We start from the raw sequence: 26026 nt of genomic DNA on the forward strand, positions 1-26026 counted from the left end.
GAGAACAGTCAGCAGTAGAGCCTCCACTAAAGCAATCTTTAGGGATTAAAATGCTTGCTCACACTCCATACTGTATCTACATGCACTTCCACTTTTGTGAGAGCCAACGATGATGCTGATATACCTGAGAAGCTGGCAACAAATCATCGACAACAGGACATGATACAAAGAAAATGGTAGACTTCCGTCTTCATCATGGGTTAAGACCAATCTCAAACTGCAGCTATTTTAGTTGAGTCTGTAGAGATTCTATTTCTCTGTTTTATAAGGCTAAGAGACGTTAGTTCCATTTGCTTTAATGAACACTTCTTAAGCATCGATTTTAACTTTGCTTTGTTTGTGTTTGAATAACATCTTCAGATTCTCAGTCACTAGCTTAAAAGTGCATTCAAACACTAGAACTTTATTGACACAAACCAGATACTGCTCCCATTGCAATCCCTTGAGTGCAAGCTCCATCAGCCGCTTAAAAGTAGCTGAAGCATAACACAAATTGAGTAACATGCCTTGGAACTTCTAAATTTTAACTTTCGCGCTAAAAACAGTTTTAATTCTGCTTTTGTCATCCAGTTCAATTTTGGAGTATGCAGAAATTAGATCCAACATGTTAATCTTACAGGATCCTTCTAATCCAGTCATCTATCTATTCATGGTAATGAGAATGTAGCAGTGTGTGTTACTGTGTTTACCCACTGGTCCACACAGAACTTCGTCATTTCTTCTTTCTTTTTATTAGACAAAAACCAATTTTTTTCTGAAGACTTTATAACTTCTCCTGTAGTATCTACTTTTTCTCATTAATTTTTACTTACCAAGTACTCCAAGGATGTCAGTGTAGTGGTTGCTTTATTGGATGTGTATTTCCTGTATCAATATATTGCTAAGTCATCATTGTTTTTCCAATTTCACCATCCAGTCCCACAAACAAATCTGTATATTCACTCAACAATTCACTGAGTTGCTTTCACTCCACTGGGCCTAGACTGCTAGTGTGTAATTGTCAACCATATGCCTTCAGGTATCAGAAGCTTAGTATTTACTCTCAATCGCAGAGTAACGAAAGCAAACCTAATGCCACCATTAGCTTCAGTTATTCCACCTTGTTTATGGTGTTTGTGACCATTCCAGTGTCAAGATAGATACTGAATTGTCCATAAATATAGATCAACACTGGCTATCATCCATTGTTGGGCAGATCATTACCAAAGTTAATGTACTTTTGTTTTGGACAGGAAACAGTTTGCCTCATATCTCAAACATGGTTGTGTCACAACATTACATGCTACCAATGCCTTATACCTAGTCTAATTTAAACCTCAATTATTTTCAATTACCATCATTCCTTTACTGAGTAAACCGATGCACTCCACTGTTCCTGAGCTTGCATGAGTAGCATTAGATGACTATCTCGTAACTGGGGTCTTTGATACTTTTGTACTTACCAGGAACTCAATTTTTCACCCTTGTTCCCTTATCCACACATGTCAATCTCTACTCAGTGCATACAGAGCTTGACGTGCTACTGAACTCTTTGGTGCATACCCCTACTGTGCCTCTCACAAACTGGTGGTCATACTCAATTCGGACTCAATTAGTTTCCTGGAATATTTACCACGGTATCTATTAACTGCTGCTGGTTCTTCTGGACCTACTACTCGAATAGTTAATATAACCATTTCTGCCTACTTTGCATCTCGACAAAGCATTACGTCACGGGTTAGCAAGCATATGCTGACCTATTTGTTGGAACCATTAACTCTTCTATCTTTGCTAGTCTGCAAACTGTGAGAATTGACAATACCAGTGATTGATTTATCTACAAATGTGCTTTGCTGTTTCAGTTCTGTTGGATAGGTGGAGAAGATGTTGACTATGGTGGTGGTAAATACCTCACTGGTAGATCTTGTTGTGGCTGTACATATCCTAGTGGAGGTATATGTCCAATTTATAGTTCATTTTTCAGTACGTATCCTATGGTAGGAACTAAATATTCCTATTCGCTTACTTAATGTGGTTGTTAAGCGCCTTTATTCTGTATAGGTGACTAGTGAAAAGATTTAGTACTGGCTTAAATTGATACAGTGACTAGTTCTTTGGTACTTACTTTTCCCTATCTTAGACTTAGCTCTATAGATAATACACTTATGAGTAACCCCTGTGATGATTATTTACTCACCTTATTTGTCTTCTTCAGAGTATTCATTTGTACTGAGGGATGAATTGTCTAAACTCAGAATTAGGTGTTGCACAACCTGTTTTTCAGTCCATCTATTCCATACAATTACCTACTTGAAATGCTTCAGAAGTTGGCTTAACATGAGCATCCGAGGGTTTTTATTCACTTTACGATTTCACACTACTTTACTCCATGAGAAAATTTCTGCAGATGCTCACGTGGTCTAGCTTCTTTTGTGCTGTTCCTTTAATCATCGGGGACTTGAACTGTGCTTTCTCATTCATTGGGTCCAGTATGTCATGTCTATATCTTTCATACTTCTGAGGAAGGATAGAAATAGTTGTCACTGATATATCGGTTCTAAGTAGGAACTACTTCTAGAGACACCTGCACCTCAATGTTACTAGATGATGTTCTATTCCACTTCCGAAGCACATTATGCATTCCTACATCATCTCAGGTATCTTGAGCTTTCATCGACATTAGGACATGCTCTTCTGTCTTGAGAAATCCTTTTCTGTATAGGTTCTTGTTTTCCTGTATGGGTGTCCATTGCTCTGCTTGCATGGAAGGCAACACTGTTTGACAGATCTTTGTCTACCATTGACTGGCAGTCTTGACCAGAGTTGAGATCATGGTGCTCTGACTGGCAATTAGCTGGGAATGCATTAGAGACTTCTCCAAGGTTTGCTAAACTATTCTGGCAGACTTTAACTTCCACATTTCCCTCTTGCCAAAGTCGCTCCTTAGGAGCACTAGTTGCTCAACTGGCCTGAGTACTCCAGATGCAAGCAAATTTTCTTGAGTTGGTAGCTACAGGCTAATTGATCTCATGGACCTTTGCAATATTTGAAAAAAGTCCTATATCTAAGAAAAGATTTATTCTGGATGCGACACCTTTATTGCCTTTCTCTTTGCTGTTTCTTCCATAAGACTGACTACTATGAAAATTAAGAAATCATGGCCCTCCATGAAACAGATCTTTCTTTTCGATTGTTTAACATAACTCTTTCCTACTAAATAAAGGAATAAAAAATATGATCGAGTTTCAGATCAGTTCATTCTCTTTGTTTTATCTTCATGATCTTTATTGTTTCACACGATTAGTTGGCTGTAATTTTAGTGGTGTAACCGATGGCCAATAAACAGATATCTCAATTTCAGTCCATAAAACCGAATTTCAACAGTATTACTGCAATGTCCCACGGGCAGACGAAATACCACCTTTTGGAGTATAAGGAAAGAGTAACTTAATTACTGTAGACTCATTTCTTCAAAGACTATGGCTTAGCGGTAAGTCTGTAGGCTTATGGTATTAAAAATCGAGTTTCAGCGCCTGTGGTGACCATAACCAGATAGCCAATTGGTGTGTAGCTTTATAGCTGTTGCCATCGTAACAGTACAGAAACCTAACAACAGAAAATATTTTAAAATACCTTTGTTACAAAACAGGACCAGACCAAGAGGTAAGGCCACTCAGGCCATGGCATGACTGCTTTTTCAAGAAATGTATAGTTACAACCATGTATTAAAACATGCTTCTGTTAAGTCAATACGTTGCGTTGTTTGCACGCAGTACTTGTAGTTAAAATGGTTTAAAATTCAATCTCATAGCATTAAATTTTCAAACATTTTCTGACGGTATACCATATTCCACCTGTAAATAGCAATGAGGCAATAGTCTGAATGCAATAAAATTGCTTTCTATGGCAAATGACCCAGTGGTATGGTTGCAGACTTATACTGCTAAAAACTGGAGTTCGGTACCCGTGGTGGGCAGAAAACAGACAGCCTTTTGTGAAGTTTTGTGATTATATGACAATGAATGGCATCATATTACACTCATCTTTACATTGTTGTTGGTTAAGTGAATAAAGTTTGTTTTACTGTGTGTGTAACTTTCTAGGCGTAAAATTCATTCATAGAGAGAAAGATTCATATTTTTGCTTCGCAATATAGTTTCTGGCGATAGTTCAGTTATCGCATATTTTGTCTTCAAGTATTCAATGAAAAAATAATTTTAAATTTAAGATAATAACAGTAGGGCTCAAAATACGCTCAATGATTGTCATATTAATCTTTATGAACATCACAAAGTAAAGTGAATATGTGTTTGCTAACCGTGACAGTGTTTTAGTGGAGGTGATATGCTGTGGCAATGGCCTGAGTAATCAAAAATTGCTTCCTACAGTAATATTATAGAAAGCAGAAACTATATAACATGCCCGCATATCACACATTAAGTATCATTACCATTAGCATTAGCATTGTTGTTTGTAGTCACGTAATGACGTATTAAAAGTCTACCGTACTTGTTTTAGCCTGGTGTAACATTTCACTTTGAAATGAACTGATCCAATGGCCTTGCTAAAACAATAATAAAAAAATGTTTAGCCCATCTACTGGCTCGTGAGTAACAGTAGTTATTGGGTCTTTAAAGTTTGTTGAAATCGTTATTACTTCTCATTCGCGATATTGTGGACCTCTTGCTGGATCAATATATCTGTTCTACAGGTCTTCTAATTTTTTATCCTGGGCAAAATAAGCTGGATATTTGGTCTGTTCTGTAGCTTTGAGATGGTTTTAAGCTTGTAGTCGAATGGTATGCTGAATATGCTACTGAAAAGGGGATGGGTATGGTATCTAGTTTGTTTGTTTTTGTTTTTTGAATTTCGCGCAAAGCTACACAATGGCTATCTGCGCTAGTCGTCCCTAATTTAGCAGTGTAAGATTAGAGGGAAGGCAGCTAGTATCACCACCCACCGCCAACTCTTGGGCTACTTTTTTATCAACGAATTGTGGGATTGACTGATACATTATAACGGCCCCACGACTGAAAGGGCGAATGACATCTGAAGCTTGAGGATACTGACTATGTCTGGGACCAACGTGTAAATCCGATTGTTTGCTGTGTAAAGCCAGTTGCTGCAAAAACGTCTTCCATACTAATTAAACGATTGTGCGCTAACAATCAGTGGCGTAGCTAGGGGTAGCAAGGGGGTAGATCTGTCCCCGGGCACAGCATCGAGGGGGCGCCAAATTGATGTTGCATAATTAGGAATTGTGGCTTACATTTTTTCACGAGGGAGCGCGAAAACTGACTTTGTCCCCGGGCGCTGAAAACCCTAGCTACGCCACTGCTAACAATGACAGTCAAACAATATTATTTATTCATACAAAAATGCCAGTGTTAGCGGAGGAATGCTGTTGACTAGGTGTTTCCGTTGTATATTGTTATAAAATTAGAGACAGCTATGCGCAGATTGCTCTTGTGTAGCCTTAAATGAAAATCCTATTGAGAAACGAATTAATAAAGAAAATGTCAAAATACTCTGTTGGACAAAAAATACAGGATCGTAATTTTACTTTATATGTAAAAAAAATTACATTTACCTCAATATGTGCTTGCTTTCACGGCCTACCGGCAACCTTTACAAACTGACGTACGTGACCGATTCGTGGGGTTTCGAAGGGCGTTTGATAAAACGTTTTGCTATAATTTCTACGAACAATAGCAATTAGTGTGAGGTAGTTTTTGTGTGTGCGTTTTTTCCCCGCTATTTACAGTAGATATAAAATGTCTGAAAAGAAATCATCTCCTAAACGCGAAGGTACAGTGAAAGTGGTAAGCAAGGTAGGTGAATGTCTACAGTTTAATCTCGTTAATTATTTCTTGGGCGAGATAAAATTATGCTTTGGATGTTTTGTATTATTATTGATATTATAAATAAATAATCATTTGCTTTATTTTATATTAATATACATTTACTTTCATTTATACTTGTTTTATTCATCGAAACCTAGTAACTATATTTCAAACTGTAGTATGTACAGGCATGGAATATTTTAAATGTATTTTGTGTAAGGTTTTTACTTATTTTGTTTACATTGAATCAGTTACGTGTTGAAATAAAAAGTTGGCCATTTAATGTGAAAAATGTAATAAATTCATGGAATAGTTTTATAGAAACTTAAGTGTTAGTGAAGTTTTTAAATAAACCTGCAACAAACAGATAAAATGACAATAACTTTCTAAAGCATTCTCTATTTTAAGCTTGGTACAAACAAAATTTTAGAATTACATTAACCTTAAACTTTGAATTTCCAACTTCTTGATTTCATTACGTGATCAGTTTTATACCATAGGAAGATTGTTGAAAATTATAATTTTCAACATCTGCATTAAGTTATTCATAAATCTTCTGAAAAAGAAACCAAGTTCAAAACTTTAAGGTTCTCATAGCCTAAATTTCTGAAACCAGGTATTCTTTAAGTCTGTCTTTGACATTTTCTACTTCTTCATGGGATAAGAGGACCAAAACTTGCACCATTATAAATACAGATCTTCCCAGTGTCATGAGCAAATATAATATAACATTTTTCACCCTTTAACTATGACTAAACATTCTGTTTCAGTACTTTTTATATTGACAGTCAACACTTAAATATTTGTTTTCAGCAGTAACAAATTAGGTTTTTAGTCTTTAAGTTTCATAATTTTTTCCTCAACATTTATATATAGAATATAAAGAATGCTCACCTGTAGCAGTAACAGTCTAGATTGGTGAAGAACGTTTTTTCTTGCATGCTGTTGTAAAATAGTATTAAAACTGTTTAACATCTTATCTGTATCTTTTTTATCCAAATAATACAAGAGTTGTCATTAGTTTTTTGAAGGCTAGTAATATACTTAATGTTTCCTTTGCAGTAAATATGACTGATGCTTTGAGCCAAATAACTTTCATGTAATTTTTAAGTTTGACAGTGCTATTCTTTATCTGTCTCTCTTTTTATAAACCTTTATTGTCAATATTATCTGTAAGTTTTGTACCTTTTAATATATATACTCAGTCATTCATCTCCTCTTGATGCAGGACTTTAATACCTAATTGTTGCATCAATATAAAAATAGCATTAACTATTTTGTGATTACAAGTATCTAAATTCCCATGTACAATAATATTGGTTATTAATCATGTCTTCTGTGGTACAAAAAAGTAAGGTTTAAAAAAGCTTTGTAAAAGAAATGAATAGGAGAGGAGTTACAAGAATATGGCATGATATTTATAGAAGAATTACAACAAAAACTTTTGTCAAAAATAAGAAACAAATACTGAGAAATGTGCATGAACTAATATGTTTACATACTTAAAGTGAGAAAATATGAAAATTTCAAAATTTATAAATGGGTTTCCCCTTTTGAAAGATACTTTATATGTTCATGTAAGTTACTGCAGGCAATCCTGAAGCCCCCAAATCCATGTATTTTCCATTTTGGTACTTTTAGTATGAAAAGTAAGAAAATCTATTTATAAATATGGATTTTAAGAATATCTTGTATATCTACAGGGTGGCCTGTGAGTCCCTACTCATCCATATACTGTGTCTAAATAATGTTACAATAATAATGAGTTGAAGGCAGCTGCTACTGCAACTTTGGAACAATAATCCCTGCTATGTTAAGGAAAATGTCTCGCAGAACATGGCGTCGCATAATATTATGCAGCGAGAATGAGGGACAATACACAGATACACTGGATACATAAGATATATGGATGGGTAGGGACTTACGGGCAACCCTGTATATCACTTTTCATGTAAATCCAAGAATCCAATCTAGATAAGTTTGGAAAACTTGTACAAGAACTCATATTTATAAATGTTTAAAATCTAAGAACTTTCACAACCCTTGACTTTTTCCTTTTGTATGTGTGTTTTGGGAAAGGGTCTTTTGTCACACCACTTAAAAGGCTTCTTTGTTTATATTCAGTGGGAATTAATAGCACATACAAAACTTCATTTAAAATTGTTCTTCATAAATGATGTAAGAATATATATTTTTTAAATGAATACTATATAGATATTTTTTATATCATTCAATTTCAATGCTTTTCACTAAAATAATTTTATTTTACTGTAGTTTGACATTGTTATAGTTTATTGTTAGAACACTTGTAATCACTGTATGATCCAATTAGGCAGCTAGTGTTGCATCCTAGGGCATATTTATCCAAAATTCCATATTGAGTCAGAATAACTGAAAGCTCTCATACCATCTGCCCTACCTATACATGTATCCAGTGTGAGATGGAATGTTTTGCTAGACCACTTGAGGTTTCTTTGTGATATTTCTTTGCTGATCCAGACTGTACCCATTCCATAGGCTATCATGGAAAAAGCCAGTTACAACAGAGTTGTGTATTTAGTCACTTCTCTGGCCTGTGCTTGCTGCCTTCTAAAAATATGTTCCATTCCACTGTCTCCAGTAAAAGGCTTTTTTATGGACAGAGAAAGACCAATGGGGATTTGGGTCATTTCTCTGGATCTCTTCTCTGTCAAGTGCAGGATGGGAGACCCAAGCTGCTGGTGTGGCAGAGCATAGAGAATTTTCAGTAATTGAGACCTAACTGGACTATGATGAGAAGTGGGGCTGTTGTGTTTACAGAGAGTAGCGCAGTTCAACCCACATGTATATATACATTGGATACATGACAATTCCCAAAATAGATTTTTGATATATATAACTACATTACTCGTTTATCTGTCACACAGTTTCTGCTCTTATAGCTAGCATTAGCCCATTGAGTCTGACGACAGTTAAGTAGACAAGCCAGTCCCTATGCACTTATGAAGTGTTATTGACATACACTTTACAGCAGGCAAGGGTCCTGTGGTGACTGATGGTTGAGAAGTTGAGCATAAATGCTTATCATAATTGTCCTCCTCCCACAACTAGTCTTGACCTTTCAGTCTAATGGAGGAGAAGGTGTGCATATAAAATAAAATATGGTCTGGATAAGGCCCAACTTCACTACACACATTAGTCCAAAGTCTTGTTTGAGAGTAGTTGGACACTGACATACCTATTCTGCCCTTTCTCACAACTAATGGCATTTTAGCCTATTCTCTTCTTATACATGGGCAAAGAGTATGCCCTGAATTAGTTGAGATACAGTCTCTTAAAGATGTACTCCTATAGATCCTTTACCATCAAGTATTGCACCCCATGGGCTTCCTTTGGATGCTTTCTGAAGGGAGCTCATCTAAGTAACCTTTACACTAATTCCTCTACCATTTCAATGTGGGATTCTAACTATCTATAAATAGAGGTGAGTTTTCATTTCAAAAGTAAACATTTTTCTTCCCTGAAAATATATTTCTGATAGGTACTCACCCCTGTTCACATTATTACCCTCACTATTCTTGTACACCTGTTTTTTATTGCCTTGTCGGGGAATGGAGATTTTCATGTGGGAATATGGAGGGAATAATTGTATGTGGAGGCATGTTTCACTCCTATTGGTGAAGTGCTTTGCTGCATAGCATGTCATCATGTAGTAGCACAAACTTGCGTGGACGTAAAATTAGGTGGGGTTTTAGCAAGGCTGGTAGCATGCGACTCTCCCAGACAGAATATGAGAACTTTGAAGAATTAGCTACCTGTGCATAGAGGTGAATATTAGAAGTAAATTTTGGGTTAAGGGAAATCTTAACATTCCTAGTAGATTTGTGAATAATTTGAAAAAAATCTATTTCCATATTGGTTAGACTCTTGACATTTTCCAGTCTGTATGTCTAAAATTAAAATTCCCCATAAATGTTTACTTCATTAACAACTGAAATTTAATCTCAATAGGATTTTTGGTAAGCTACAAGATATTCCACTGAAATCCTCCCTTCCCTTTATATATATAATATATCCACTGGCAGAAACACAAGTAATTTCAACCTTCTAGATTATATCTTATTATTTTTAGTGAGCAAAGGCTAAGGACAACTGAAACATTTTTACTATCTGTTATGCATTATGATTTTACACAGATTCATTGTGAGGTCACATAATTATTAATCATTACTGAAAAAATCTGTCTAAATAAGTTATCTCAGCATATTTCTTATATACTTATTTTAAGCACTTCACCTCTCCCTTTTCTTTATAGCAGAAGAAACATGATTGAAATTACTATATATATATATATATATATATATATATGACTTCAACTAAACCTCATGGATTGCTTAGATGTATGATTCAATGAAATGTAGCTTTACAAAGCCAAAGCTTTCCAGGCTCAGCTTTGGTTACGTGGTTAATCATAGTGGCTGATCTTAGTGAAACATGGTTTTGTGTCATACAAGAGTTAATTTGTAATTATCATGTAAGAATAAAATGTGAAGAAAAGATTTATTTGAGAAAAACAATACAAGAAACATGAACTATCTAGGACACCTCTAAGATTTAAGTTAAGACACAATACAATAACTAATTACAGCTAATAAGGATAAAATTCTCTTGAGTTGTCAGTCATATAGTAACTTGGTGCTATTAACCTTACCTTCTGTTATACATACAGCTAATACCATTCAGTACTGCCCTCTATATGCAACCATTTTCTCGCATACCACAAGCCTCGAACTACCAGGATTAACGTGTATATATGTAAAAACGGCTGGTATGGGTTGAGAAAATTTTTATATAGAGGAGCAAACAATGTTTTGACTTTCTTCTGTCATCGTCAGGTTTGCCTATATATATACATATAAACAAAACAAACCCTTGGTTTGTATGTGGTGAGGGGACTTCCTATGAAGGTTCTATTCTTTCAGGTCACCTCCTCTGGGATCTAAACATCCACCCACATGTTTGCCTTTCATGGCGACTTGTGAAGGGGAGAAGAGGAATTGAATTCCTGTAGACGGGTAGCCTTTGGGTGGCCCCCATTGGGTAAATCAGCTGGTCCACTTTAGCTAGAGTCAACCAAGTACCAGTGTTGGAAGTTCTCAACAGGTGTTGTGGACATTGTATCTGATTCTAGTGTTTGGGTATAGTGCTCACAAAACCCTGGCATTGCTGCAGTGTCCTTGCTTGACATTGTAGTGCATCCCCTCATAGGATGCACTCCATGGTGGGTGGGGTCAGTGGGTACCAAAATTTTCCTTCACATAGTGAACTCCTCTTGAATTCAAAGGCAATTGGGGATGTACCTTTTGAGGTTACCCCTCATGCTACCTTGAATTCATTACGAGGAGTTATTGTTGAGAGGGGTTTGAAGAATGTCCCCAACTCAGAGATTCTTGCTGGTTTCTCTACTTAAGGAGTTTCTGCAGTGAGGCACATCTTCACTTGCAAAGATGGAGCTACACTGCTGACAAATATCCTCGTTTTGACATTTACATCACCACGTGCACCTGCCACCATCAAAGCAGGTTATCTAAATTGCAAGTTATGGCCGTACATTTCAAACCCTCTCTAATGTCAGAGGTTCAGCCACTCAAAGATATCATGTCGTGGTTCCCTGACTTGTGCTCATTGTGGTGGCAAGGACCACGATGCCTATGAGTGTGACACGGACCCACATTGTGTCAACTGCAATGGTTCTCACTCTTCCTACTTTCGTTCTTGCCCAAAATGGTTGGAGGAAAAAGAGGTGTAGCATTTGAAAACAACTCATAACAATAGTTATCCTGAGACTTGGAAATTCCTGTCCACCACTTCATCTCGGATGTATGCTGCTGCACTTTGTTCCACAACTACAGTGGGAGTGCAGACAGATCTTTCTGTGCCTCCAAGAGAATTGTTTTCAAAACAAATAAAAAGCCTTGTGACCTCCATGGTTAAAATGGTTGATGAATCAACTTCTACACCCATCTCTGTTCCTCCCATACATTCCAACAAACCTCAAGATTCACATCCTTTGGTTTCAAATACAGGCATTTCTTTAGATACATCTTTTTCTCCCACCCCAAGATGCAAAACAATCATTTGTTTGTGTTCTCAGTCACTGGAATCTCTATCCAACAACAAAGACCTGCCCAATCGACCCATGGCAGGATCCATGGAGGTCATTAGACCCCTTCCAAATAAGGACAGTAAGGAAAAAAGATGTGGTCTTAAACAGAAGGGTTCTCCAGTCACTTTGCCTACACATCATTAAAAATGGCCACCTTGATACAATGGAACTGTTGAGGTTTATGTTATAATTTGTATGACATCAAAACACTGATTGCTTCCTACCATCCTGTATTTCTTTTCTTACAAGAAACATTTCTGAAACCTGCCAATACAGTCACCTTTTGGCAGTTTTCTCTGTACGGAAATGACAGGCTGTGCCATCTATCTCCTGTGTCTCTTGATATTCTTCTAAGTGTTTTTAACCAGATCTGGCAGGAGAATGTTTTTCTTAATGCCTAGTGCCATGCTGTTATCTAACCTATCTCTAAGTCTGGGAAGGATCCCAAGATTCCTTCAAACTACCATCCAATTGCTTTGAAAAGCTGTCTCTGTAAGACCTTAGAGAGGATGGTTAATGCTCATCTTGTTCGGTTCCTTGAATCAAACTCCTCTCGCCCACCCAGTGTGAGTTCTGACGACAGCATTCCATCATTGACCACCTAATTTGACTTGAAACGTCAATCAGAGAAGTTTTTCTCAAATGACAACATCTTGTATCAATATTCTTTGACATTCAGAAGGCTTATGACACAATATTGAGGTATGGCATTTTGCGAGACCTCCATATATATATATGGGTTGCGTGGCCATTTACCCATGTTTATTAAAAATTCTTTAACGGACAGGAGATTCCAAGTTTGTGGGTTTGACACTTTTCCGTTCTTTTCTACAGGAGCTTGGGGTCCTTCAGGGCTTTGTTTTGAGTGTCACACTTTTCAGTATAAAGATTAATGCCATCACTGAATAACTCTCTCACTGTTGCAACCGGGCTCTATGTTGACGACTTTCATATCTCTTGTCAGTCGTCGAAAATGAGATATATTGAGCAGCAACTACAAACTGCCCTCGATCATGTACTGAAGTGGACCACAGTAAAGTGTTTTAATTTCTCTCTTTATAAAACCGTTTGCATGCACTTTTTCCACCAATGGGGTATTCAATCTGATGCTGAACTCCGTATTGGTGAAGTTTCGCTGCCTGTGGTCCCTGAGACCAAGTTCTTGGGCTTATCATTGACTGTAAGCTGACCTTAATACCACACTTAAAGCAGCTATGGGTCAAATGCACAAGAGCACTGGGTTGAATGCATAAGAGCACTGAACATCCTCCGTGTCCTCTCTACCACCAGTTAGGGAACTGATTGATGTTCTGTGTTAAAGATGTATCGTGCTCTTATTCAATCGAAACTCGACTATGAATTACTGGTCTATGGTTTTGCCAGACCCTTGGCCTTAAAGATGCTGGACCCCATTCATCATAAAGGACTTCAACTCTGCACTGTGGCTTTCCGCACCTGCCCAGTTCAGAGCTTATACATAGAATCTCATGAACCTTCTTTGCACCTTCATTGTTTGCAACTGTCTTTTTACTATATTCCTCGAAAAATTCATTCCTTACCAAAGCATTCCACCTGGGTTTGTGTTTTCCTTCCTCGGTAGGCCATACTTTTTCAGAACAAATGATCTGCCATTGCTCCTTTTGGCCTTCTTGTCCAGGCGCAATTGGATGAAGTGAGTTTGTCCTTCAATATCATTGCAGAATCCACTGGTCAGCCCATCCTATCCCAAATGTGACCTTTCTTTAAGTCATCTGAGAAAAGCAGATACTCCTGACTGGAAGTACTCTCTTTTATTTACTGAACATCTTTCAAAGAATCTTTCCATTCTAATTTATACAGATGGTTCTAAATCAGGTGACTCAGTGGGCTCTGCAATGGTTTGTTGCAGTTTGGTGGTTGCGTGCAGAATCTCCTCTACAGCTTCTGTGTTCACTGCTGAATTGTACACCATTTCTCTTGCCCTGGATCATATTGAAACTGAGCAGTACTCCAACTGCACTATTTATACTGACTCGCTTACTTCTCTACTGGCCCTGGAATTGCTTCACGATGGTTCACACCCTGTTCTTGCCGATATTCAAAACCGACTGGTCCATTTCTCTTTAACATCTACTTCTATCCAGTTTGTCTGGATCCCAGGCCACGTTGGTAATCGCGGGAACGAGCATGCAGACACAGCAGCTAAATCTATCTGCTCTGGCGCTATCACCACTGTGCCTATTCCATACATGGACTATGGTCCTATGTTCAAGGCTCGGCTTCGTGCCAGCTGGCAGTTGACTTGGAGTGAGCAACGCAAAAACAAGCTTTTCCAAATAAAATCCAATATTGGACTTTGGCTGTCTTGCTTCTGTAAGGATCGGAGGGAGGAAGTTGTTCTGACTAGACTACACTTTGGTCACAGTTTTTTACTTATTGTTTTCTTTTATCTGGAACTGATGCACCATTGTGTAACAATCAGATCACTATAAGCCACATTTTACTTTCTTGCCATTGTTACGACTCTCAATGATGGCAATATTTTAAATGTTTTCTGTCCCAAGGTTTGTTCATAACATTAGACAGTGTTATTGGTGATGGTGACACTGTCCACCTGGGTAATTATTTTAGTTTTTTTAACGGTCATTAATCTTTCTAATGTCATTTAAGTGTTTTATATTTCTTCATTAAACCTTTTTAATTGTGGTTCCCTTTTAAGAGTCATAGTCTCTCTAGTTCGATATGAAATTAGAAAATGGCCATAACATTAAATAACTCGATACCAGGACTGGAAAGGCCAACTTGAGGTGACTAACGCTGCTGTTTGAACTACCTGTTAGTCATCCTGGCGAGTTGTTATTACAGTTTGCTGCATGTTTTTTAATACTTTTATTACTTTACCTTTTGATAATGGCTGTAATGATACATAACCCCGAATCAGGACTGGAAAGGCCAACTTCAGGTAACTGACGGTGGTTCTTGTACTTACTTGTTAGTCTTCCTGGTGGGTTATGATAATTAGTTATGCTACGGAAAGTCTTTTACAACTTTTACTCTGGTTTTTCTCTTAACATTGTAGACTAGATGTTAACATTGGTTTTATGCTATTTGTGTTTTTCAATGCTGTTTTGTTTAACTTTCATTTTCTTTTATGAATTTTACTACATTTACTTTTGGCAGCAGATAGCCTAGCTACTTTGTACTATTAAACACTAAATCAACCAACCATATAAAAAAAAAAAAAATTTCTCAACCCATTCCAGCCATTTTTGCATGTATACATTTTTCTCTACAAATGGGTTTTCTCATCATCACGGATTATGATTAACATTGTTCTCTGGGTATTTGAATGTAAATCATCATGCGACAACCCCTCACTAACAGGAGTATGACACACTATCTTGACACACAACTATTCAGTTTTACCAAATTATCACTTCTCATTAGGCAGTTGTTAAGTGCAGACAGTTTTAATTGTGCTCTTTTGTAAATTGACTTGTTTTTTAGGTGAAGTAGTGCTATACTGTGTTTTATTATTATTTTGCTACAGTTGGTTCTCTGTATTTATTTATTTATTTTTCAAATTTTTCACAATTGAATATGATTGATCTTCTTCCCACTACTTTAAAAGTTGTTGCACAGGCTACAGGTCAGAGGGTCTCTGTTGAGAGTTTTTTTTTACTGTTATTCATCAGGAGATTGATCTTTATATAATTTGACCATCTTCTCCCAACAATGATTGACTTCCTAGAAATTTTCCATGACTAAGGAGGATTTTGATGGCCTTTTTCCACCTCATGCCTTCCCAAGTCTCATCTTGTCTGTGTTATTTGCCAAGTCTCCCCAGTTTTTTTTTTTTGACGTTATTTCTTAGGTGTGTACTATTGTGTCTCTTTTACTCAATTTCTTATGACCCTGTACATTTTTTTGTCACATGACACACTCCTTTGTCTGACATCAAGGTACGTGCTGAACATTTTATTTCTCAGTTGTAGGCTGAAGCTACATGTGACTCTAATCATTGTTTTCATTTATCATCAGGCTGATTCATTTATACAATTACTTTCAGAGTTACTCTGCTGTTCCCCTCAGGTGTTTTCAGTGGATACCCAATCACTCATTGTTTCCATTTTGGTGAGATTGTCCTCACTGATTGTATCTCTTCACATGCAACTCTTTTGCTGTTGGGATATACTTGGGAGGGATACTGTCTTACCTCAAGATCATCTCACTCCCTTTTGTGTTTGGGGCCTGCAGGTAACTTCTTTTCTCCATTGGTCTGTCTTTGGAGCCTTAGGCTTTTACTCCAGGCATTTTTTTGTTCCCCCAGAAAATTGGACTGGCATCCTGTGATTGATCTGTCCTTCTCCAATCAGTTTCTGTAACTTTCCTACTTTACCACAAAATCACGTACTTCCGTGGATTTTTCCAGACCTATTTATAATCAAGGTAGATATCTTAAACATGTATACAATCTGGATTGTTGGTGCATGTTTTCCTTTTAACACAGGCATTTCATCATTTCTCTCTAACAGTCAATCGACATAAGTGGAATGCCTTTTGCTATTGATCTTTGAATGGGGGATTTTCCGTTTATCAAAATATTTCTCATTACCTTATGGATTTTACCACCTAGGTGCTTAGTCATGGGGCTTAGGTCTTTTCCACAAGTGAGCAGCCCTATCTAACATCTATTTTTCCAGGTACTTTATAGTGTTTTCCTTCCTTACTGTCCACCTTTTAGTGTTCTTTCCCGGTTCATTGACCCATTTGTCAGGTGGTTCTTGTGGATTGAGATGTCAATATCATTCTTCAGTGCCTTATTTTCCCTCCATTTGAAACCTTATCCTTATGTTCCCTGAACTACCTTTCCCTTAACTCTCTCAATATGGGCTTAGTCAATTTGACTAAACATGACCTCCTTTTTTTCTCATTTAAAACATTTATAGATTTAATGCTTTTAGTATCTTCACAACATTTGGCAGTTTTCTGTGAACATTGCAAGTCTTTCACATATTAAAAAAATCACATTTTAATGACAAGATTTGCCCATGAATATATTGAGTATTTATTCTGAATAGTCTGTGTGTAAAGTAATTTTTGTTAAGATTAAAAATACTTTTTCTTGTCTTAAAAATCTGATTTTCTTTATAGTAATCCCTAAACCTCCTAAATACATTTCAAATGTATTTTGTTGTTTTTTCAGTAAAACTTTACATTTTTCTGGTATTTCTTTCCATCCATCTCAAAACATAAGCAGTCAATTTGACCAACTTTGTAACCTCTAAAACAAAATATTGAAGTAAATCGAAATTACTCTTTTTTCTTTGAAGAATAACTTCAAATTGTAACATGAAACTACATTTGTTTATTCTATGTTGCTGGAAGTTCATAACAATATACATCTATTTATAATTAAATGTTATTGCCCTTTGAACCAAGTCTAACTACTATTCATGCCATTATAAGTTGTAAATCACTTGGAGCACATGCAGCTCATGTTACAATTTCTCTTGTGAAATTTGTACATTTGTCTTGTGAAATGTTTATTACATTGTAATTCTTTATTTTATCTAATGTAATCTTAGCCTAAAGAGATCTCAATTTTTACATTTTAGTAACTTTTATAGTAATACATAAATAATAATTATGAATAAGTACTTTTCCAATTTTTTCATGCTGTTGATTGTCAAAAATATTTAAACATTGTTTTTCTACAAATGGTAGTAATGCACTAAATGATTTATATTTAATTAAATAATGCAATAAAGAACAGAGAATAGTAGCATCAAAAAGTAGACAATTCCCTCTCGCTCTTGAATTTTTCTGGCTAACTAATTTTGTGACAAGAGATATTGCATATTCATTTAAGCAAGTTGCTGAGTTTCTCATTACAATGTTACATGTACAGTGAGTGAAACTATTATCTGTTAGGAACACAATTTTATACATTTTGCCACTTGATGAATGAAAACCTTCTCCTTCTTTCTGTTATAATATAAATATAAGTATTAACCTATCCAGTTTCTGAATGTGACATGTTGCAGGGATTGTCTAATTTTCTATTTGATACCTCTGTAACCAAACAAAATTCAAGGCTATAAAAATTATGGTTTGTCTGGGCAATGATGATTCTATAGCAAACAATTTACATTTAATTTCTTACTCTTTGAGGGGGTGGTGGATAAAATAGAGAAGATAAAGTGCCTAGAGAAAATAATGTGTCATTCTTGATGGAAATTCAAGATTTTTTAAATTGTTGCCTTGTAAAATTAGGAACTTTAAAACTTATAAACCATTAAAATGTGGATTATTAGCTAAGATTTTATGCTATACTAATTGGTATAACATAAGCAAATGTAAAAATATTTTGACCAATTTGAGGTGGATTCCTATATGTGGTAAGAGAACCTCCCAGAGAAGATTCGGTATTTTCAGTTTACCTCCTTGGGGATCTGAACATCCACCCATTTGCTGTGCATGAAGGGGAGGAGAGGATTCTGGTGATTAAGTGATGTCTAGGGCATCACAGTACTCCACTTTGACCTTGAACTCTTGTAGTTGGATGGCCTTTCTGGGGTCAGCTTGTCCTGTTGGGCTATGGTCAACTGAGTACAAGTGTTAGGCATTCTCTAAAAGTGTTGTGAACATTGTCTGATGCTAGTGTTTGGGTATAGTACTTATGAAATCTTGGTATCGCTGCATTATTCTTGTTTAGCATTGTAGTGTATTCCATCATAGGATGCCATGCTAGGTGAGGTCAGCAGGCACTCAATCTTTCTCCTTTTGTTATGGATCTCCCAAATACATAACATTGGTCAAGAAGAGATGCTCTCTGGACCTTTTGGTGAAATATATACCCCAAAACACAGCAAATTCCTTTTTAATTCAAAGGCCGTTGGGGATATACTCATTGAGGTTACTCCTCATGATACTTTGAATTTCTCATAAGGAATTCTTGTAACAAGTGATTTTATGAAAATACATAAGTAGGAGATCCTCTTTAGTTACTCCAACTAAGGAGTTTCTGCAGTGCAACATATCTTCAATCACAAAGAAGGAATTATGCTGCTGACCAGTGTTTTTATTTTGGTGTTTTATATTGCCACATCCACCTACTCCAGTCAAGGCAGTTTATCTAAACTGTAAGGTATAGCTATATATTACCAACTCTTTCAGATATTTTCAGTCTCAGTGGTTTGGTCATTTGAAGGCATTGTTTTTGTAGTTTTATGATGTGTGCCTTTTAGAGTCTCCTTTTTTTTTTTTTTTGCATTATATGAAGAGTCTTTTGCTCTGTTCCCAAGTTCATGTCTACTACTATCTCTAACACCCCACCATTCCTTTAGTGGTTGTCTGAGTCTGTCTCTTCTGGCCCTGATTTCTAGTATCTGCTTGGGTCCATCTTCTTTAGCTCTTAGATACAAAATTATTACTTATTCATGCTCTCAGTTGCTGGAATCTAATTATAATGACAGAGACCTGCCAACCCAACAAAGGGTGGGATCGTTTTACCAAGCAAAATGGTGGGGTCATGAACAGAAGGATGCTAATTCTGTTCTCTGCCTCCTAAGTAAAATGGGCTGCTATAATACAGTAAAACTGTCAAAGTTACTTTTCTAATTTGAACAACATTAAGGCCTTGATTGATACTTCTCATTATGTGTGTCTTTCCTTACAAGAAATATTACTGAAACTTGCCACTACTGTCACCTTTAGCAGTTTTCTTTATACTAGAAAGACAGGTTGTATGATGGGTTAGTGCATGGAGGGATGGCACTGCTGGTAGACCGGTGCATGTCCTCCTTGTCTGTGCCACTCCATACACCCTTGGAGGCTGTAGCCATCTGTGCTTCCTAGGGTTGTACCACCACTATTTGTTCTCTCTACCTGTCTTTTGGAGAAACTTAGTGTCCGTCAGATCTTGATGCTCTCATCAAACAATCATCATCTTCCTTTTTAGTCCTAGAATACTTCAATGGACATAGTCCCCTCTGGTGTGGTTCTGATATAGATTAGAGGGGTTATTCTGTAGAGCATTAGTGGTTTTATACTTATTTTCGTGCACATAGTTAGTCTTTTGTCACCATTGGTTTATCTGTCTGTTCCCCATCACTTTTCTTGAGTTAACAGTTACCTTCTGGGCAGTGATCATTTTCCTATTGCTTTTGAGGGAGCTTGGCTGTGATCAGTGCAACTTGACTGAAGTGCTACATTGGAAGTTGGACCAGGCTGACTGGCTCTCTTTCACCTCTTGCTCAGAACTTGATCCTGCTGTCATTAGTCTACCATCTATTAATGACTTTATGGAGGCAGTAACTGACTGCTTCATTCAAGCAACTATTCATTCTGTACCTAAAACTTTGACACATTTCTCATGGTAACATCGTCCATGGTGTCTTCCCCTTCTCTAATTCTGGAAAGAAATCCCAAGATTTCTTCTAATTATCATCCAATTGTTTTGACTAGCTGTCTCATTAAGGTCTTTAGAAAGGAAGATTAATGCTCATGTTGTTTGGTTCCTCAAATCAAACAACCTCTTCTTACACACCTCGTGTGGGTTCTGTCAACATTGCTCCACTATGGGCTACCTGAATTGTCTTGTAACCTCAATTATTTAAATTTAGCTCAAGAAAAAACATCTTATTTATGGGGTTCTTTGACTTTGAGAAACTTGACAACATTTCATGGAAGTACAACATTTTGCAGGACCCTTACCCATATGGGTTGCATAGCCATCTACCCATTTTTATTCAGAACTTTTTATTAAGCAGGAGCATCAGACTGCCTTCAATAACTTGTTGAAGTGGATCACAGCAAATAATTTTACCCTTTTTTTCCAAAACCATTTCTATACATTTTTGTCACCAGTAGGACATATACCTTGATCCCAAGCCTTATCTTAGTGATGTTCTTCCTGTGATTCGAGGCAAAGTTCTTTAGATTTATCTTTGACCATAAGCTTACTTTCATGTCTTACATCAAGCAGCTAAGTGTCAAGTGTACAATGGCACTAAACATTTTCCATGTCTTCTTTTCCACTTCTTTGAGTGGATTGGTGATCTATGCTTAAGATCTATCAGAGCCTCATTTGATCCAAACTGGACTATAAGTTTGTGATCTATAGTTTTGCCAGAACTTTGTCTTTGAAGATGCTGGATCCCATTCACCATCTGGGGCTTCAGTTCTGCACTGGGACTTTTGAATCTTCCAGTCCATAGTTTGCACACAGAGTCCCATAAACCTCCTCTTCACCTCCACCATGTGCAATTTTCTCTACTGTAGGCTACTAAGCTTTGATCTTTCCCAGAGCATCCCACCTGGGGTTGTGTCTTTCTTCCTTGGAAAGCCATGCTCTGTCAGAATAGACAGTATGCAATTCCTACTTTTGATGTTCAGATATAACTCTACAAATTGGATTTCTGTCCACAATGGTCAGCCCATTCCACCATGGCTTATTACCAGAGACGCGTGAAGAAGGTGAGTACTCCTGATTGGAAGTAACATTTTCAAACCATCCTTCTATTCACATTTATATGGATGTTTTGAAATCAGGTGATTCTATGGACTCTGTCATAGTTTGCTGTGGATTTGCAGTTTCTTGCAGGATCCTCCTTACAGTTTGTGGTCCTGCTAAGTTGTGTGCTATTTCTCATACCCTGGATCATTTAGAAGTTATGCAGTACACTGATTGTACTATTTACACAGAATCTCTTAGCTCACTACTGACCCATGAATCACTTAATATTAGTTCTCACCCTGTTCTCAGTGATATCAAACAATGGCTGGCCCATTTTTCTCTATCTTCCATTAGTATCCAGTTTGTCTGTATACCTGCCAATGATTGGCAGGAGAAAATAGGCTTGGATGAGATGCACCTTGGCCACACTTTTTTAACACATCATTTCTTTTATCTGTGACTGATACATCAATGTGTGGTCTTTGTGACAAGTCACAATAGACCAAATTTTACTGTCATGCTGTTGCTATGCCTCTGAGCAACAACACCATTTTAGATATGTTTTCTAAAAGTGTAGCCCTGACATTGGTTGATATCATTGGTGATGATGACATTGTTGAACTTGATTGTATTTTTAAATGTTTATGAATCATTTGACCTTTCAAATTCACAGAATTCAATCTTTTTAATTGTATTTTGGACATTATTTAGTTTGAACTCAATTTATAACCATTTTTTACTTTTTATGGTTTTTACAAGTGTTTTTTTGTGCAGATAGCTTAGTTTCTTTGTGCCAGACAATGCTAAACAACAACAAACTTTTAAATACAAGATACTAAACCTTTGCATTTTGTACAATAAAGGACACCTGAGTTGAGAGGATTAAAACTTATTTCCTATCCCTTTTAGCTTGTAAGTATTATCAGTCTGATAACTTTGGTACTGATGTTTTACATATTGTTGCATTACATGTTCTCTTTATCTGATCAATCTTTTCCTACCCAAAATTTCAGCAGCTCATGAGGGACATTCTTTCTTCTTGCCAATTCCCATTCCCTTTATTTATTACTTTCATACCTGGTCTGATCTGGATAGACATTTATGCCTCATTCATACTGTTTTATTTTGCTGGCATCTTTCTATGGATCTTGTTTCCACCTTTTTCCTGGTAACTTTCTTTTATATTTGACTTTTAACCTTTTAAAGTTATAGGTTGGGCTCATCAACTTATTAGATTTATATATTCGTCCTTATGTCCTTCATCTAGCAATCTGTTTCAGCTGTTGTCACATCAGAACAAGCTTTGCATCTTTTCCTTTGCATCTCGTCTCCATTATTCGTTGGAAGAAATTCTTCATTTGGGTACTTTCATTTCCCAATATCTAATCAAGTATCTGTTTCTTCCTCATTGAGGTATCACCTACCCATTGACATTTTTACAGATGCTGTTGTAGCTGTGACTAAGTTTGTTTTGTTTTTTTTCTATACTCCCTATCTTTCAAATTCTGCACTGTACAGCCATCATTATGTCATATTGGAATGTATTATATCCCATCTAATGATGTAATCACTTCACCTCCTTGTGGTGAGCCCCAAGGGTTAATGTTGTGTTGTTCTGATTTGGAGTGTTTTGTAGGTTGATCTCCTTGTGATAATTGAGCTTGTACTTCTTTGCAGCCCTATGAGGGTTTAATGTTGTGTGGTCTTGATTTGGATTGTGTTATGGACTGGTGTTTTATAGGTTGATCTGCTTGTGGTAACTATCTTATACTCGTACTTTTTTGCAGCCTTGTGAGGTTTGTTGCATGGATTATTAACAGCTAGTCCTGTTGCTCCACCTGTATAGGGCCGCATTCAAGTGTAGAGTGATGTTGCTTGGCACAGTTTTGTGAGGGTGTGTAGAGCATTATCTGAAGTTGTGTTTTGATTCCAACAGTCTTTGTGTACTTATGGCCAATACTATGACATTGTTAAGATATGGTGTGCGACAAGATCACTAATTGGTTTTCCTCTTAATATTTTTGCTTTTTTAATATGCCTGTTTGGGAACATACTTGCCCATGGATTTGCATGGGTAAAGCAGAACAGAATAGTTGCCTATCCCTGCTGTCTCTTAAATTGAATAAATTAGAGACAACCTGCTTTTCAAAATAGGGATTTCAAGGCCACTTGTTGAACTGTCTCGGGTGTGTCTGTTCTTCCAGATCCTACAATGCATTAAGTTCTGCCTTGTTATTTTGAACGAGAAGGAGAGTACTTGTCGCTTTCCAATTCTAAACTGCTGGTGTACTGAATCATGGAGGAGTCCTTCTGAATATGATCTTTTAACTTTAGTTGAGAGTAGCATGGTGGTGGTAGTCTACTGGTGTAAATGGCATTTAATATTCATATTATGTGTTCCATCTCTGTGGAGTGTGTCTCAGATGATGATGTTGTTGTACCCAACAAGTATGAAGTTTTATACAGAAAGTGAGGTTGCATGCATTATAGAGATGATTTGCTTCTGCATGGGGGGGAACCAATGACTTTCATTGTGCTCCAGCTTCTGTGTGGTCCTATTTTTTGGATGTACATGTTTATCAAATATGTTCTATCTCCATGGAATTGGTCCTGGATGTTGATGTTGCCAAGCTTCTCTGTAGATCTGTCTAGAGGATAAGATTATGTGATTTCTGTGCCAAGAGACCCAGAGGTTAATTTTGCACTCCATCTTTTGTGTGGTTCTATCCTGAGAATAATGTTGCTTTTCAATAAAACTGTTGCATTGTAGTTCACCCTTCCTATTGAGATCTCGTCTGCTATCACCTGGATGTCGATTTCTGAGGAGTAGTTTTGGATTGGAGTTGGATCAGTCACCATAAATTCTCATGTTTTGGCCATACTTCTTTATCTTACCTCATTCTAGTAGTTTTATCATGTGATTTCCACATAGTGGGTTGCAGGGATTGATGTTGCATGCATGTGTGCTGCACCATCTGTACAGCCCTCTCTGGAGCAGTGGTTATTTCTTTGGTACTCCACCTCCAGATGTTTTACTACTTGAGGATGATACTGCACTTTGCAGAGCTGATTCAGTGGGGTTTGGATTTTTATATGTAACTTTCACATAGTTATGTTTGCATTGTGAAATATAATGTTTAATGAATTTTAGCATAGTCCACAAGCTATTATTGTGATACTGTTAATTTCTTTTGTTACAAATAAGATACTGCTTCTTCACTGAGATAATATTAAGTTTTTCAAAACATAAGAGCAGATTTAAAATTTTAACTGTAATAAGAAATAAAAATTCAAAAGCAATTTTATTAATCAAAATAGGAACCAAGTGAATCTATGCACTTTTGCCAATGAGAAACAAGATTATTTTGCCATGAGAATAAAACTCTAAAGTCTCAGAACTAAAAAATTCCTTAAAGTCATTTTCTGCTGCTGCTCTGTTGTTGAATCTTTTGTTCTGTAAAAAGTTGTTCAAATGCTTCAAAAAGTGGTATTCTGTGGACGACAGGTCTGGGGAGTAATAAAGATGATGCAATGTTTCATAGCCTATTTTGTTGAGCTTCTGGAGCATCATTTGAGCATTGTGTGGCAGAGCATTATCATGAAGCAAAATTAGTCCTCTTTGATTGACTAACTTTGAATGACACAACTTTCTATGAATTTCTTCTCATTGTTGACAGTAAACCTCCTTGGTGATATTCTGACCCTGGTTAAGTTAGCTGCAATGGATAATGCTGGCCACAGATGACCATACAGTGACCATAATCCTCTGTTGGTGCAATTTTGGATTGGGAAGAGTTTCGAAGCCTTGGGACAGTTGAGCCATTGTAAAGGTGATTTTCTATTGTCATAAAGGATTCACTTTTCATCTTAAATGACATTTGATCAAGAAATGGGTAATTTCTTTTGCACAAAATTGGCATAGAGCACAGTTCAAACTGGGAATCTTTCTAATTTTCAGTGAGTTCATGTGGAACTCACTTTTTCAATATAGTGGAGATGATCCATAGCTGTGGAAATGCCAACACCCAATCCTTATGCCATTTCTCAGACAGTTTGGCACAGGTTTATTTTCACTAATGCCCTCAGTTGGTCATTTTCAACAGTATCTACAAGACTCTTATCTCCATTATGAAATTTTTGGAGCTAACACTGAACTGTATGTTTGGAGGTGGTTCCTTCACCCCATGCTTGGTTGATATTGTGAGCTGTTTGTGATGTATTATAACCAAGTTTGAATTCATACAAAAAGAACTGCAACTTTTTTCCATCATTAATTGTAAGAGTCTTAGAAATTGGAAATAAAGTTTCACAAAAGAATAAAAGCACAAATCAATAGAAGAAAGCTTTAATTTTTCACCAGTATATAAGAAGTTGTAAAAAAAGACTGGTTTCTTATTGCTATAAATGACTGAAATTTTAGTATAACAATCTATCTTTATTTTTTGAATAACCTAACAGTTAAAGCTAATATGTGAACCACCACATTAGCACATCTCTTCTTCCTTCCACATGGAGGTTGAGTTCCTGAATGACTGGCTGGGGTTGTAGATTTGGGTACATGTCATGTTAGGTAGATTGGTTTGGTAAATATATCCTATTCTGTTTAACTTGAGGTGAGGG

General features: G+C 36.6%; 1 protein-coding gene across 2 annotated transcripts in view; it reads left to right on the forward strand.

Moving 5' to 3' along the window:
- Positions 1–5589: 5589 nt before the first annotated feature.
- LOC143223095 (uncharacterized) overlaps positions 5590–26026 on the forward strand; it is a 38295-nt gene continuing 17858 nt past the window's right edge. Inside the window, exon 1 of one of the 2 annotated variants that reach the window (XM_076450542.1) lies at positions 5590–5810. In XM_076450542.1, coding sequence (XP_076306657.1) covers positions 5754–5810 — 57 coding nt within the window. In that variant the 5' untranslated portion in view covers positions 5590–5753. The remainder of the gene's footprint in view (positions 5811–26026) is intronic. The other variant, XR_013012655.1, reaches the window with a different exon arrangement.

Source organism: Tachypleus tridentatus, chromosome 8 (assembly GCF_004210375.1).
Source record: "Tachypleus tridentatus isolate NWPU-2018 chromosome 8, ASM421037v1, whole genome shotgun sequence".
Classification (NCBI taxonomy): domain Eukaryota; kingdom Metazoa; phylum Arthropoda; class Merostomata; order Xiphosura; family Limulidae; genus Tachypleus; species Tachypleus tridentatus.